The 15,077-nt window shown below is 44.9% G+C and overlaps 2 protein-coding genes across 3 annotated transcripts in view; one reads left to right on the top strand and one right to left on the bottom strand.

The window, feature by feature from the left end:
- Positions 1-1,868, bottom strand: part of zbtb4 (zinc finger and BTB domain containing 4) — a 29,233-nt gene extending 27,365 nt beyond the window's left edge. For both annotated transcript variants that reach the window (XM_086281475.1, XM_086281480.1), the window contains exon 1: positions 1,178-1,868. In XM_086281475.1, the coding sequence (XP_086137601.1) occupies positions 1,178-1,183 (6 nt within the window). In that variant the 5' untranslated portion in view covers positions 1,184-1,868. The remainder of the gene's footprint in view (positions 1-1,177) is intronic.
- Positions 1,869-2,356: 488 nt separating this feature from the next.
- Positions 2,357-14,990, top strand: polr2a (RNA polymerase II subunit A). Its single transcript, XM_086281464.1, has 29 exons — positions 2,357-2,683; positions 3,424-3,556; positions 3,647-3,783; positions 3,899-4,072; positions 4,164-4,445; positions 4,536-4,697; positions 4,790-5,010; positions 5,107-5,239; positions 5,329-5,453; positions 5,621-5,831; positions 5,931-6,140; positions 6,227-6,395; positions 6,499-6,593; positions 6,723-6,926; positions 7,016-7,238; positions 7,330-7,513; positions 7,645-7,816; positions 8,258-8,363; positions 8,645-8,850; positions 8,945-9,208; positions 9,329-9,536; positions 9,623-9,723; positions 9,822-9,926; positions 10,032-10,214; positions 10,334-10,537; positions 10,623-10,809; positions 10,935-11,048; positions 11,161-11,310; positions 11,484-14,990. Exons 1-29 carry the CDS (start codon positions 2,597-2,599, stop codon positions 12,632-12,634), a joined length of 5,901 nt encoding a protein of 1,966 aa, XP_086137590.1. The 5' UTR covers positions 2,357-2,596; the 3' UTR covers positions 12,635-14,990.
- Positions 14,991-15,077: the final 87 nt, after the last annotated feature.

Genomic DNA, 15,077 nt, shown 5'->3' with positions numbered 1-15,077 from the left:
TGTAAAAATAAAACTTAACAGTCCATACTGTTGTTTCAAAAATGTTTCTTTATTTAGAAAAAAAGGAAAATGGGCAGGAGAACCTGATACAATGCTTCAACAGCATTACATGCAGTAAAAACACTACACCAGATTTAGATTATGCAACCACACAAGGATTTAAACACTGCTTGTGGCGTTTACTCCCACCTTCTTTTGACAAAACGAAGACAAAATGTGTAAAAGGGTCTATACCGAATACTGAGCACCTACTGCCAAACAACCCTCTGTTGCTTTTATGGGACAAATGGGATTGGTGGCTGTCAAAGAGCTTACATTTAAGACATTGTATCATTTTGCTCAGGAAACACTGGTCACTTCGGTCGATTCCTTTGAGCATAATCTATTGTTTATGCTGAAGACAATTCTTAGCTACTGAAGACACTTATAATATTTTAGCTCTAACACGCTTACCTCAGTTTGACTCTAATACATGCTGGTTAAGACCCCATTGTTCTAATTACAGTAAATTCAGGGTTATACATCCGCATACAGACTAAACAGAGAGATTTCCTCTTCTATAACAGACTAATATGCACGTTGTTAGCAAAATGGCTTCAACTTTCTCCACCGACGAAGAGTCGACAGTGTTCAAATCGTCACTGGCAAACGTAAACGAGCACTTTCTACCTCTGAAATAACCTAACGATTTAAAAGTAAAGCTAAAATATTCACAGGGCTCATTTTAATACTGTGTTCGGCGGTTTAATATAAAAACAAATACGTGGGTATTTGACTGGTCAAGTTAGCCAACAAGAATATTCCAGACCTCCATCTTTTCTCGTTCACAACAAGAAGCATACAACCGCCATGTTGAGCGCTAACTGTGATAGCCTTAATTATATTCCTCACGGTAGCGTTTGAAAAGCAAAAATAAAGGTGGTATAGTAAATCAACGCGTTTTCAACAACCTCAGCATGTAAACAAGCATGGTACCATTAGCCAGTAATTAACCGGTAAACATCGTTTTGTGCCATTATGGCAAATACAGGGCTAAACCGAAGAAGGCTAAAACACAGGGAGCCTCACGTTAACGGCACTTTTTAACACTACGATATAATAATACCATTATGGGATAAATATAATAAACTGTTGATGGTACGTGAAATAGCAGGGCAAAAAACATCAGGGAACATACCGTCATTGCTGGTAAATAGTCCGACGTTAAGCTAACCAATCGACTGCTTTACCCAAGAAAGCCAAATAATAACTCTAGAAATTTAAAAATGGAATCAGCGGGCTTGTAAACGAGTTGCAACCATTACACTTTAAATAACACTCGCCGTTCGTCGGTAAAATTAGTGGCCAAATAATGCAACTTAACCGCCATTTCAGCCTGCTTTCGAAACGTGGCCTTTGTAGGGTTTCTCGTTTTAACAAAAATATTTTAAAGCGAATCAACAATTTAACATTATGATTCAATACAAAGCGAGCATATTACAGATATAAGTGAAAATAGTCAAAATCCGGTGAGAAGCAGGTGTTAAATAAGCAGTTGAGGCTTCCCCGAGACTTTCCTAAAGGGCGTGCGGGAAAATCCAGTTCAATATGCAGCCATCCCTCGCAGTCGAGTCTGAGGCTTGCATTCAAAGTCCCAGAGATCCAAAAATGCACAAGTCAAAAAGCCAAAACGTCGACGCATTTCTTAAAAGAGATCGAAATATAATCCAATAAACAATGTTTCTGAAGTGAAAATGTAATATTTGTCGACTATTTTCCCTGTTTCACTACAGACATTTACAGGCCTCAGCTCTGAGCCTCTTTTCTTAGAGCCCAGGCTGATCCACAGCGAGACGAACGAGGGAAGAGAGATTTTTTTTATTTTTGCTCAGAGGGAAGAAATTCACATCGGCAACATTCGGCAAACATCGGAAACGAGGCGGGTTTTGGTGAAATTATTATAAGAAGCTTCATATCTTCGCAGCCATTGGTCAACTCTTTTCAGCTACTAAATATTAACGAGAAAAAGAACGAATCCGAAGGCTTTAAATTGAATATTCACATTTTGGATGTAAAATATGCTCAACACCGCCTATTCTTGCTTGATGTAGCCAATAGGAATTAGCTTGGATTAAATCAACGCCCGCCTTTAGCTTTCATTCGCTGACAAAAACAAGCGTGCCCTCCAATTGGTTTTACGTGCAATAAAATAGATTATTCATTTAACTGGCTTGAATGGCCAATGAGCGTTTTACTACGGGTATCCACGTCCCACCTTCCGAAGAGTCAGCCCCTGTCTTTGTGAGTGGGCCAACCCGTAGTAAGACTCAATCTATATAAGCAAGCGTTGGACCTCTCAACATTCAGTAGCGCTTAGAGCGCTCCAGAGTGTGGATCAAAAAAAGGGAGGGGAACAGTTGGTAGTCAGCTTATATATGATTAAACAAAATTAACTCGGCTTTAAAGGCAACCGACAGCAGAGGTCCCTGGACTATCGCCTTCGGAGACTTTCCGGTCACCGTTGGCGGCCTGACCAGAGTCGTGGTGACAATTTAAAGGCTGTTCCTGCTCACAAAGCGGCGTGCCGAGGAAGGACGCGTCTCTTTGAATAGACAGGATGCACGGACCGCCCTCCGGCGACAGCGCATGCCCATTGCGCACGATCAAGAGAGTTCAATTCGGCATCATCAGCCCAGATGAACTTGTAGGTTTTATTTATGGAGGGTGGGATTTTCGTATTTTAAATTATATTACATATCACATACGTTACATTAGTGTCTTCCGTTATAGTGTAATTTAAAATATGGGGCAACGACATGGTTCCGTTTACAATGGGGAAATCCTATTGTTAGCGTAGCCTAGCTAGCTAACAGTAAGTAAGTAGCTTGAGCTAACTAGCATGTTGCAGGAAGTTTGTGAACTTAAAGAACATCATTATTTAAATAAATCTATGCTATCACATGAATGAAACCCCATTTTATTAAGGCGTATTGATAACTGGGCCCAGTGTGGAGATGGTATTTTGGTGTCTGTGAAGCTCTTTGATGTGTTCATTGCGTGTTTGAATTTTAACACTGTATGCACAATAAAGGCATCGTTACTTCAATAAATTCAGAGCATTTTTAAACCTGAAGGTTGTTTTTTAAGCGTGACATGACTGATAGTTGATCAGTTTCTTGGTTTGCATTTTTGGTGATTTTTTTTTTTTTTCATATAGCTAAAATTTCAATATGAAGTTATCGTGGGCAGAGATTCATGTTTTTCACGCACAGTTGTTAGCGAAACAACACGTGTTACGTGGTGTGTACACGTGTTACTTTTTACTTTATTATATTTTACATTATTACATTATTGAAAGAACTTACAAAATGAATATGTATCGATTTTTGAGACATGATCAGTAATGTGAAGAAAGTAATTTACTTTGCTTTGTTTTCTCCCCAGAGACGGATGTCCGTCACAGAATGGGGAATCAAGTACCCCGAAACAACAGAAGGAGGACGTCCGAAACTTAGTGGCCTTATGGATCCGAGACAAGGGGTCATAGAGCGAACTGGGAGATGTCAGACATGTGCAGGTATTGTCAATTTAGCATTTATTGTCCCTATATACTCTTTTAAAGGTGGGCCATGATGTCATATTGTTTACATTGCTTCTCTTTCTTCAGGCAACATGACTGAATGTCCAGGTCACTTTGGCCACATAGAACTAGCAAAACCAGTTTTCCACGTTGGCTTCATATCAAAGATTATGAAGGTTCTTCGGTGTGTCTGCTTCTTTTGCTCCAAGCTGCTAGTGGATTCAGTAAGTAGTAATAATACAGTACTGACGTTTCACTAGAAAAAAAAATCTTATTTCTGTCCTGATGTTTCAAGTTTGGATTCTTAAAACACCTTAATCCATTACTGTTAACCTATAGAACAATCCCAAGATCAAAGACATCCTCGCAAAATCCAAAGGACAACCCAGGAAGCGTTTGACCCACGTCTACGAGTTGTGCAAAGGAAAAAACATCTGTGAAGGCGGAGAGGAGATGGACAACAAATTTGGAATGGAGCAGCAGGAGACGGAGGAGGATCTCACCAAGGAGAAGGTATTTGGGTGGGGCCTTTTAGTCACCGTGTACAAACATTCGTGGAATGGCTCAGCTATTTAACCTCATCCTTCCCTTATGGTTTACATAGGGTCACGGGGGCTGTGGACGCTATCAACCACGCATTAAACGCTCCGGCTTGGAGTTGTATGCTGAGTGGAAACACGTTAATGAGGACTCGCAGGAGAAGAAAATCTTGCTGAGTCCTGAGCGTGTGCATGAGATCTTCAAGCGCATCGCTGATGAAGAAGACATCATCTTGGGCATGGACCCCAAGTTCGCCCGACCAGAGTGGATGATTGTAACTGTGCTGCCTGTGCCTCCACTGTCTGTAAGGCCTGCTGTAGTGATGCAGGGCTCAGCTCGCAACCAGGTAAAGGACAACCGAGACTTTTTTTTTCCCCCTCCCATATATGTGAGAGCATCCTAAATCATCATGACTTACTTAACTTCTGTTTTAAAGGATGACTTGACCCACAAACTGGCCGACATCGTCAAAATCAACAACCAGCTTAAAAGAAACGAGCAGAGTGGTGCGGCTGCTCACGTCATAGCTGAAGATGTGAAGCTGCTTCAGTTTCATGTTGCCACTATGGTGGACAATGAATTGCCAGGCTTGCCAAGAGTATGTGTGTACTTTCTGGCACCATAACGAAACAGATAAACATTCACGTGAGCTCATTATCATCTGCTATAACCAATGTTTTTCTACATCAGGCGATGCAAAAGTCTGGCCGCCCTCTCAAGTCCATAAAACAGCGTCTAAAGGGGAAGGAGGGGAGAGTGCGAGGTAACCTGATGGGGAAGCGTGTGGACTTCTCAGCTCGAACCGTCATCACCCCAGATCCCAACCTGCAAATTGACCAAGTGGGCGTACCACGATCCATTGCTGCCAACATGACCTTCCCAGAAATTGTCACACCTTTCAATATAGACAGGTACATTTTCATTTAACGTAATGATTTGTGCCTTCAAGAATTTTTTAATTTGAAGTGAACTTGTGTCAGCTAATTCGTTCGGATTATGTCTATCAGATTGCAAGAACTGGTACGACGAGGAAACAGCCAGTATCCCGGAGCCAAATACATCATCCGCGACAATGGAGACAGAATTGACCTGCGATTTCACCCAAAACCAAGTGATCTTCATCTGCAAATTGGCTACAAGGTAAGAAGGAAAAAATACATAATTAAAGCCTGACTTGATTTGCAATCCTGTGTATGTGTTCAGACTAAAAAGCACTATTTTCTGTGTAGGTGGAGAGACACATGTGTGACGGGGACATTGTCATTTTCAACCGACAACCTACACTACATAAAATGTCTATGATGGGGCACAGGGTGCGGATTCTGCCGTGGTCCACATTTCGACTCAACCTCAGGTACTCATTGACTCATCTTCTTGTCTTGAAAGTAATCTGAGTATCTTGAATTCGTTATGTTTAGTAAATCTTTTACTATATTTGTTATTAGCAGTTCCTAACGCTGTCAGTTGCAAATAGCTGTAATACAAGTGTTTTAGCGTTTCTAACATTTCGTCTCCATCCAGTGTCACCACGCCCTACAATGCTGACTTTGACGGCGATGAAATGAACCTCCACCTGCCACAGTCGCTGGAGACGAGGGCAGAGATTCAAGAGTTGGCCATGGTGCCTCGTATGATCGTCACACCGCAGTCCAACAGGCCCGTCATGGGTATCGTGCAGGACACTCTGACTGCTGTTCGCAAATTCACCAAAAGGGACGTCTTCTTGGAGAGGGTAAGGAGATTCGTTTCATCACCAGCAGTTCTTTCTCTTAAAGGATCCTAAATGCACAGTGCCTTTTGCACTCATTTAATTCTTTTATCCCCGTTACAGGGTGAAGTGATGAATCTCCTCATGTTCCTCTCCACCTGGGATGGGAAAATGCCTCAGCCGGCCATTCTCAAACCTCGTCCTCTGTGGACTGGCAAGCAGATCTTCAGTCTTATCATTCCAGGACACATTAATGTGATCCGCACACACAGCACCCACCCTGACGACGAGGACAGCGGTCCTTATAAGCACATATCACCCGGCGACACTAAGGTACAAAGGCCAGACCGTCTGTGTATCAGTTACAGACTGGAAACTTATTACACTATAAGTAAACTATTTATGATCTCTTTCATCAGGTTATAGTGGAGAATGGTGAGCTGATCATGGGCATCCTGTGTAAGAAGTCCCTGGGAACATCAGCTGGCTCCCTCGTCCACATCTCCTACCTGGAAATGGGCCATGATATCACCCGACTCTTCTACTCCAACATTCAGACTGTGGTCAACAACTGGCTGCTCATCGAGGGTACGAAATCAGAAGTGGAGCTTTATCGCTATATTTCTGAATAGACATTAAATAAATATTCCCAAATTGATTGTTTTCATAATAAGCCCTTCTATTTTAACAGGTCATTCCATTGGTATTGGTGACTCCATTGCTGATGCCAAGACGTACCTTGACATCCAGAATACGATCAAGAAAGCCAAACAGGATGTGATAGAAGTAAGAACAATGTTTCATAAACGTCTCAAACTCGAGGCTGATTCTTATTCAGCTGGTTCACCAGTTTTTGCAGATAATAGAGTGAAATTTTATACAGGAAAATAATTTCTTTGACTCTCTGTCTGCCAGGTCATTGAGAAAGCTCATAACAACGAGCTGGAGCCGACCCCTGGTAACACACTGAGGCAGACCTTTGAGAACCAGGTGAATCGCATCCTTAACGATGCTCGAGACAAAACGGGATCCTCTGCCCAGAAGTCTTTGTCCGAGTACAACAACTTCAAGTCCATGGTGGTGGCTGGATCTAAGGGCTCAAAGATTAACATCTCACAGGTAAAGGAGTCCTCCTTACCACCTTGCATTAGAGTAATTGGATTTGATTGGAGTTCGAGACACTCGACTTGTCTTTCCTCCTTATTCAGGTTATTGCTGTGGTGGGGCAGCAGAACGTGGAGGGTAAGAGAATCCCGTTTGGCTTCAAACATCGCACATTGCCTCACTTCATCAAGGATGACTACGGTCCTGAGAGCAGAGGTTTTGTGGAGAACTCCTACCTGGCCGGCCTGACACCAACAGAATTCTTCTTCCACGCCATGGGAGGCAGAGAGGGTCTGATTGATACAGCTGTCAAGACAGCTGAGACTGGTAAGTCTGTGCAGTCTGACCAAAAAATGGAGAATAAAATTTAAACGCAGGACAAGATGTTTAAGGAAAAAAAAAATTGCCCCATTTATAGGTTACATCCAGCGTCGTCTGATCAAGTCTATGGAGTCTGTGATGGTGAAGTATGATGGCACAGTGCGGAACTCCATCAATCAGGTGGTGCAGCTGCGATACGGTGAGGACGGCCTGGCAGGAGAGAATGTAGAGTTCCAAAATCTGGCAACAGTGAAACCCTCGCACAAAGCCTTCGAAAAGAAGTGAGTCACGCACCTGACACCTGCATGTGTTCAATCACAGAAGTGGTGTTTTAAAATGATTTTAAGATCTGTGCTGAGCATTTTATTCATTTTTTTTGAAGTGGTTAACATGCCTCATCTGGTATTTCCAGGTTCAAGTTTGATTGCACAAATGAGCGAGCACTGAGGCGAACGCTGCAAGAAGACGTGGTGAAAGACGTGATGACCAATGCTCATGTCCAGGGCACCTTGGAAAGGGAGTTTGATAAGATGAAGGAGGACAGGGAGATCCTGCGAGCAATTTTCCCTACTGGTGACAGTAAGGTGTGTGAGATCACAGTAATAGATGTGTCTGCTCTCTAACTCCACTGCCCCCCAAAAACCCTAAAGGTAGTAAACATGAATGCATCTAAAAACAAAACTATGGACGTTAGACGTCTGGTATAAATCTCATGTTGCACAGATGATTCACACATTTTTATTAAACTAATTAATAAAGCTGGAGTGTCTGTGGACCTTTGTGCACCCACTTTTCTTTCGGCCATGTTTCTGTCTGCTAATCATTCGTGAGAATAAATACATAGATCAGCATATTTCTTTTTAATGGGCCACAGATTTCCTCTGAGAGATGTCTTCACTTTTATAACCGGAGCCAGTCAAAATGTGGGACGCTGACTGAATTGTCCCACATAAAGTGGGACAACTGGTCAGCTTGACTACTGAGAATGCAGAAATACTCATTCTGCTATGCTGCTTCACCTGCAGGTGGTGCTGCCGTGCAACCTTGCCAGAATGATCTGGAACGCTCAGAAGATCTTCCGAATCAACCCTCGAACTCCGACAGACCTCCATCCTCTCAGAGTGGTCGAGGGTAAGCTGAAAAATAAGAAATCTCACTGAAGCTGCAGCTCTTTATGTTCAAGGATGAATTGTGCGTGTGGAGGCTGTTGGAGCTGAGAGATCATGACCTGGCCTCAGGTGCTTCTTAAAGCTTTGTAAAGCCACTTGGTGAATTCCTGCCGGTTATATAACAAGCGGAATGATTAGATCAACATAGCTCCAGTGTTCTGACAGGGAGGAAAGGTGTTTATTTTTTCTGTAGCGTACACCACTGTAGACAAAATTTCAGTCTTTGTGCATTTGCATCCTCAGGTGTTCACGACCTGAGTAAGAAGCTGGTGATTGTGAATGGCGACGACCCTCTGAGTAGACAGGCCCAGCAGAACGCCACCTTGCTCTTTAACATCCACCTGCGCTCCACACTGTGCTCCAAGCGCATGACCGAGGAGTTCCGGCTGTCCACCGAGGCTTTCGATTGGCTGCTGGGAGAGATTGAGACCAAGTTCAACCAGTCTATTGTGAGTTTAGCACATTGACGCGAGGGGTTTAAGCGTTTTTAGGCTTCTGAACAGCTGAACATCACATTTTGTTTTCCTGCACCTCCTTTTCCAGGCTCACCCCGGTGAGATGGTGGGTGCTCTGGCTGCTCAGTCTCTGGGAGAGCCAGCCACTCAGATGACCCTGAACACTTTCCACTACGCCGGCGTGTCGGCCAAGAACGTAACACTCGGTGTGCCCCGTCTGAAGGAGTTGATCAACATTTCGAAGAGGCCAAAGACGCCTTCACTGACTGTTTTCCTTCTGGGTCAGGCGGCACGTGACGCAGAGAGGGCCAAAGATATCCTCTGTCGGCTGGAGCACACAACACTGAGAAAAGTAAGAGGAAGTCATTGTATGTACCTTTATTTTGATGGGATCTAGAGGAAGCCACAGGAAGTGTCATTTTTCAGAAAATTGTTCGGTCCTAATGTACAAGCTGGATTCTTTTTCTCTCAGGTGACGGCCAACACCGCCATCTACTACGATCCCAACCCACAGAACACGGTGGTGGCCGAGGACCAGGAGTGGGTGAACGTCTACTACGAGATGCCCGACTTCGATGTGACACGAATTTCGCCGTGGCTCCTGCGCATCGAGCTCGACCGGAAGCACATGACAGATCGCAAACTGACTATGGAGCAGATTGCAGAGAAGATCAATGCAGGTGGGGTGTGGACGCACATTTTCTTTTCTTTCTTTTTCCCTTTTCGGAATGAATTTACCATAATGTAACTGTGGCGTCTCTGTCAGGTTTTGGAGAAGACCTCAACTGCATCTTCAACGACGACAACGCTGAGAAGCTGGTGCTGCGAATCAGAATCATGAACAGTGATGAAAACAAGTTCCAGGAGGTGAGCAGCAGTGATGATTTTAATAACAGTAAATTCACTCTAGTCAGATTTTATATTTATTCATTTTCTTTATTTTTAATTTTTTGTTTCTTGCCTAGGACGAGGAGGTGGTGGACAAGATGGATGACGACGTCTTCCTGAGGTGCATCGAGTCCAACATGCTGACAGACATGACTCTGCAGGGCATCGAGCAGATCAGCAAGGTAATGGATAACGCACATTTTAATGATTGCTGCAGGAAAGTTAATGTTCTCAAACTCCTCCCTAAAGCCTGATTATAAGTTAAAGGCGCACCTCCTCTCCTTCAGGTGTACATGCACTTGCCCCAGACTGACAACAAGAAGAAGATCATCATCACAGAGGACGGTGAGTTCAAAGCCCTGCAGGAGTGGATCCTTGAGACGGACGGAGTGAGTCTCATGAGAGTGCTCAGCGAGAAAGACGTCGACCCCGTCAGGACCACCTCCAACGACATTGTGGAGATATTCACGGTACAAAAGCATAAAAATGGTTTTATCTCAGTGGAGCAAAATACTGTTGTTTTTTGTTTGTTTTTGTTGTCCTTGTTATTTACTTTCCCCTCTCCTCTCCTGCTTTTTCTCTCTGTTAGGTCTTGGGAATTGAGGCTGTGCGAAAGGCTCTGGAGAGGGAGTTGTACCACGTCATCTCCTTCGACGGTTCCTACGTCAACTACCGCCACTTGGCTCTGCTCTGTGACACCATGACCTGCCGAGGTCACCTGATGGCCATCACCCGTCACGGCATCAACCGCCAAGACACGGGACCGCTCATGAAGTGTTCCTTCGAGGAGACGGTATGAGAACTAACTACTGAATTATTTTTAATCTGAATCATGAAGATTTTGTCCTCATAGTTATGTTCTTTTATTTTCTGTTTAGGTGGATGTGTTGATGGAGGCGTCATCCCATGGAGAGTGCGATCCCATGAAGGGTGTGTCAGAGAATATCATGCTTGGCCAGCTAGCACCAGCGGGGACGGGCTGCTTCGACCTACTGCTGGACGCTGAGAAGTGCAAATACGGCATGGAGATTCCCACAAACATACCCGGCATCAGCGTGGCTGGACGTAAGTGGGGGAAAGTCTGTTGGATAGAACCAGGGATCGTTTGTATTGCAGATTTATTTATTTATTTTTTACTTTTTCTTTTTTCTTTATACGATATTTATGTTCCGTCTCCATCCGATTTGCAGCCACGGGAATGTTCTTCGGCACTGTGCCCAGTCCCATGAGCGGCATGTCCCCTGCTATGACCCCATGGAACACCGGAGCTACCCCAGCCTATGGCGCTTGGTCTCCCAGTGTTGGTAAGTGTGTGTGAGCGCCTACATTGCTTTGTGGGCGGGTTTTTTTTTTTCTTGTTTGTTTTTTAATTTTGTTCTTCATTTACTGATGTTTGATTTTTAATTTACCCTCCAGGCAGCGGCATGACCCCTGGAGGAGCAGGGTTCTCCCCCAGTGCAGCATCAGACGCAAGTGGCTTTTCTCCTGGTTACTCCCCTGCTTGGTCTCCCACTCCTGGCTCTCCAGGATCTCCGGGACCTGCCAGCCCATACATCCCATCTCCAGGTTAGATACTGACTGGGCACATTTGATCTCTTGTTTGGGCAGTTACCTTGGATACACGCTTCATAATGTCTTTAGATCCATTTGTTGTGTTGTGTTAAATCTGCATGCATTAAAGTCAAAGACTCATCCTGGATGGTTTCTTACTCATCTCTAAAATGTCTCTTCTTCTTTAGGTGGAGCCATGTCACCAAACTACTCCCCCACTTCCCCCGCCTACGAGCCTCGTTCCCCAGGTGGCTACACCCCACAGAGCCCGGGCTACTCCCCTACCTCTCCGTCCTACTCCCCCACCTCTCCCTCTTACTCTCCCACCAGCCCCAACTACAGCCCGACATCTCCTTCCTACTCGCCCACCTCGCCCAGTTACTCCCCAACTTCTCCTTCCTATTCGCCCACGTCTCCTTCCTACTCCCCCACCTCTCCCTCCTACTCCCCCACCTCTCCCTCCTACTCTCCCACCTCCCCCTCCTACTCTCCCACTTCGCCCAGCTATAGTCCGACGTCGCCGAGCTACAGCCCGACGTCGCCCAGCTATTCACCCACCTCACCGTCTTACTCTCCCACCTCGCCTTCTTACTCCCCCACCTCTCCATCCTATTCGCCCACCTCCCCTTCGTACTCCCCCACGTCTCCTTCCTACTCGCCGACCAGCCCGAGCTACAGCCCCACATCACCAAACTACACCCCCACCTCACCCAGTTACTCCCCTACCTCCCCATCTTACTCCCCGACATCGCCATCTTACTCCCCGACTTCTCCCAACTACACCCCGACCAGCCCCAACTACTCACCCACTTCTCCCTCGTACTCACCCACCTCTCCGTCATACTCGCCTTCCAGTCCACGCTACACCCCGCAGTCGCCCACTTATACGCCCAGCTCACCATCATACAGCCCCAGCTCGCCCTCTTACTCCCCCACCTCACCCAAATATACTCCGACCTCGCCTTCATACAGCCCCAGCTCCCCAGAGTACACTCCCACCTCCCCCAAATATTCTCCCACGTCACCCAAGTACTCCCCAACATCGCCGAAGTACTCTCCCACTTCTCCTACTTACTCTCCGACGACTCCAAAATACAGCCCCACCTCTCCCACCTACTCCCCCACCTCCCCCACCTATACCCCCACCAGCCCCAAATACTCTCCTACATCCCCCACTTACTCCCCAACTTCACCCAAATACTCACCCACATCTCCCACGTACTCGCCGACTAGTCCCAAAGGCTCGACATACAGCCCCACCTCCCCTGGATACAGCCCCACCTCCCCCACCTACAGCCCGGCCATCAGCCCTGACGACAGCGACGAGGAGAACAACTGATGAGCTGCGCAGGAGAAGGGGAGGCGGCTAAAAGAAATAACAGAACGGGGACGAAGCTCCATCGCCTCGTGGGAGACAACTAAACGGACAGCATCTTTAAACAGCTGGAGGTGACGGAGCTTTTAGCCACTGGAGGGTCCCAGCTGTGATCATTTCCTGTGAGGAAAACTCAAGCCTGGGACCATCCGAAGGAGCTGCCACCCCCTCATCTTTAACCCCCCCCCCCCCCCCCCCCCCCCCCAAAAAAAAAAAGTTCAAAACTATTATGTGAAAGACTTGAACTGCTTTGCCTGAAGGAAAAAAGGCTGCCTTTTTGAAATAGTTTTTTAATTTTCACTTGGGGTGTTGAAGCAAAACTGAGAATCCCTCAAGAGGATGAAAAGGAGAGGAAGATGTGGTGAATATTTAAACTGTGGAGGGGGAAATGAGTCTCTTTTTAACTTTATAGTGTCCTGCATCCAGTCTCTCTCTCTTGCTCTTATTAATTAAATGGTTGTTTTTTGTTTTTTTTTGGTTCCTGGAACGCGTACATATTGCCAAAAGCCTTTTCCGAAAAGCTAAGCAGATTGTATTCATCACCAAAAGCATAAGCTGGAAGGAAAATCGAGGAGGGTTAGCCTGCGCCTTTTTGTTTACTGCACATTTCACCGAGGTGTGTCTTGTGAGACCCCCTGCCCAATTTTTTTTTTTTTTTTTTTTTTCCCCTCCTGCTTTTGTAGAAGAACACTTGCTGCCAGTTGTTTTGGGGGCTCGAGTGCAATTACATTAAAACATGTCGTCTCCATTAACGCATCCATTACAGGAGAGAGAAACTGGCATGCAGTTTATACAAAAAAAGACGCTTCTCATTCAGAGCATCTTCGACTGCATAAGCGTATGTACCCATCGGCCTCGCACTCTTCCTCCTTCACACCCCAGAGCGCTGAATGATGTCATAAACACCCGCCAGCATCCTATTGTCCTCTGCTATTTTGGAGACTTGTGCATCAAAAGCAAGAAAAAGAAGAAAACTTTTCCAAATGATCTTCCCCTGATGCGGGAGAATTTAAAGATTTCTATTAAATAAAATAGAAGGATTGTCTTTACTTTTGAGTTCAGGAGGAAATGGGGCAGCCGTGGATGAGGGATACTAGTTTGGCATTGCTGCTTCTGTCACTGTTTGCATGAGTAACACATGTTGATACATTTTGATCAAGCTTTAGTTTGAGCATTTTTTTCCCACATCCATCTGGCTTTTCACTAATCATTGTCCCATCTCTGATAGTTGATTTGTACACAGGTTTATTTGGACTATTTAAGAAAGAAAGTTAACTACTATTCTGTGTGAATAGAGACAAAGTAAGACTTCTTTTTGGCTTTTCACTTGTTTGCTTTTGGTGATTTTTATAAACCTGTTTCCAGGAGGCTCATGTTCACACACTGTGGATGAAGAGGGCAGGGGGTGAAGGAGGAGTGCTTTATTTTTACATTTTTCTCCCACTCACGACTTACTTTTCTGTTCACTCTCAGCTGTATCGCATTTTGACCGATGTCACCAGGTTGTGAAAGAGGAAAGGTTGAACTTATTTTTATTTTGTCCTCGGTAAGAGTAACGATTTTGTTTTTTCTTTGAAAGCGGAGATCGTCCAGAGAAACGGCGCCTTTGGCCTCTCTTTAAAACACTGTTACCCACTACATTAGTGTGAGCTTTCTTTTCAGTGCGGGTGCTTTCTCTCGTGCTTTGATGATGTCAGGGAACAGTCTGTACCCTGATGGAAAAACTCATCTGAATATTTTGGACTTGCTGGATCCCCTTCCCTTTTCCCTCTTCATCCATGAGTGATCCTCATTTCTGAAAATCAGTGTTTGTTTTTTTTCTTTCTACAAGTGTACCTGTGACGAGGGGAATCATAGGGAGGAGAGCAGGTGTTGGATGTGATTGGGAGTCCCGAGGCATCGGTTGGGTTTTGTTCTGAAAATCTTCAAATGTCTACTTTTGTAAAACACTGCTTCCCCAATGGGTGTTGAATTTAAAGGACTGCATCCCTCTGGCCTTTGACAGAACCCAGGTTTGGTGACTGCACTCAGTAAATATCTCGGTGGACGCTATGTCTGCATCCAATCCTGTAGTCTTAAATATGTGCTGTTCTCTCAATGCAGGTCATCGGGACTCCCAGTGCGAATGAATGAATGGGAGTGTGTGCGTGAGTGAATGAAGGGTGATGCAGAGTGTAAAGCTGAGGAATGACTTTACATGTGTGGGCAAAGGAAGGTTTAAATTAAAGTTGCCACTGTATAGAAATCAAGTCATGATCTCATTCTGTATCTGTTCTTTGTTTTTGACTTGAAAAAACCGAATAAAAGTTTTACTATAAAATTGTTTTGTCTTTTTTAAATCAGCATCTACGTTTAGTAATTATTATTTCAGGCACTTATAAATCTGATAGCAGCATTCAGTTTTCCT

This window comes from Aulonocara sp. 'chitande type north' Nkhata Bay, linkage group LG3, assembly GCF_057382095.1.
Source record: "Aulonocara sp. 'chitande type north' Nkhata Bay isolate Kocher_YH1m ecotype deep benthic linkage group LG3, A_spYH_male_GT1.1, whole genome shotgun sequence".
NCBI classification, from domain to species: domain Eukaryota; kingdom Metazoa; phylum Chordata; class Actinopteri; order Cichliformes; family Cichlidae; genus Aulonocara; species Aulonocara sp. 'chitande type north' Nkhata Bay.
This window is presented reverse-complemented; position numbering and strand designations above follow the sequence as displayed.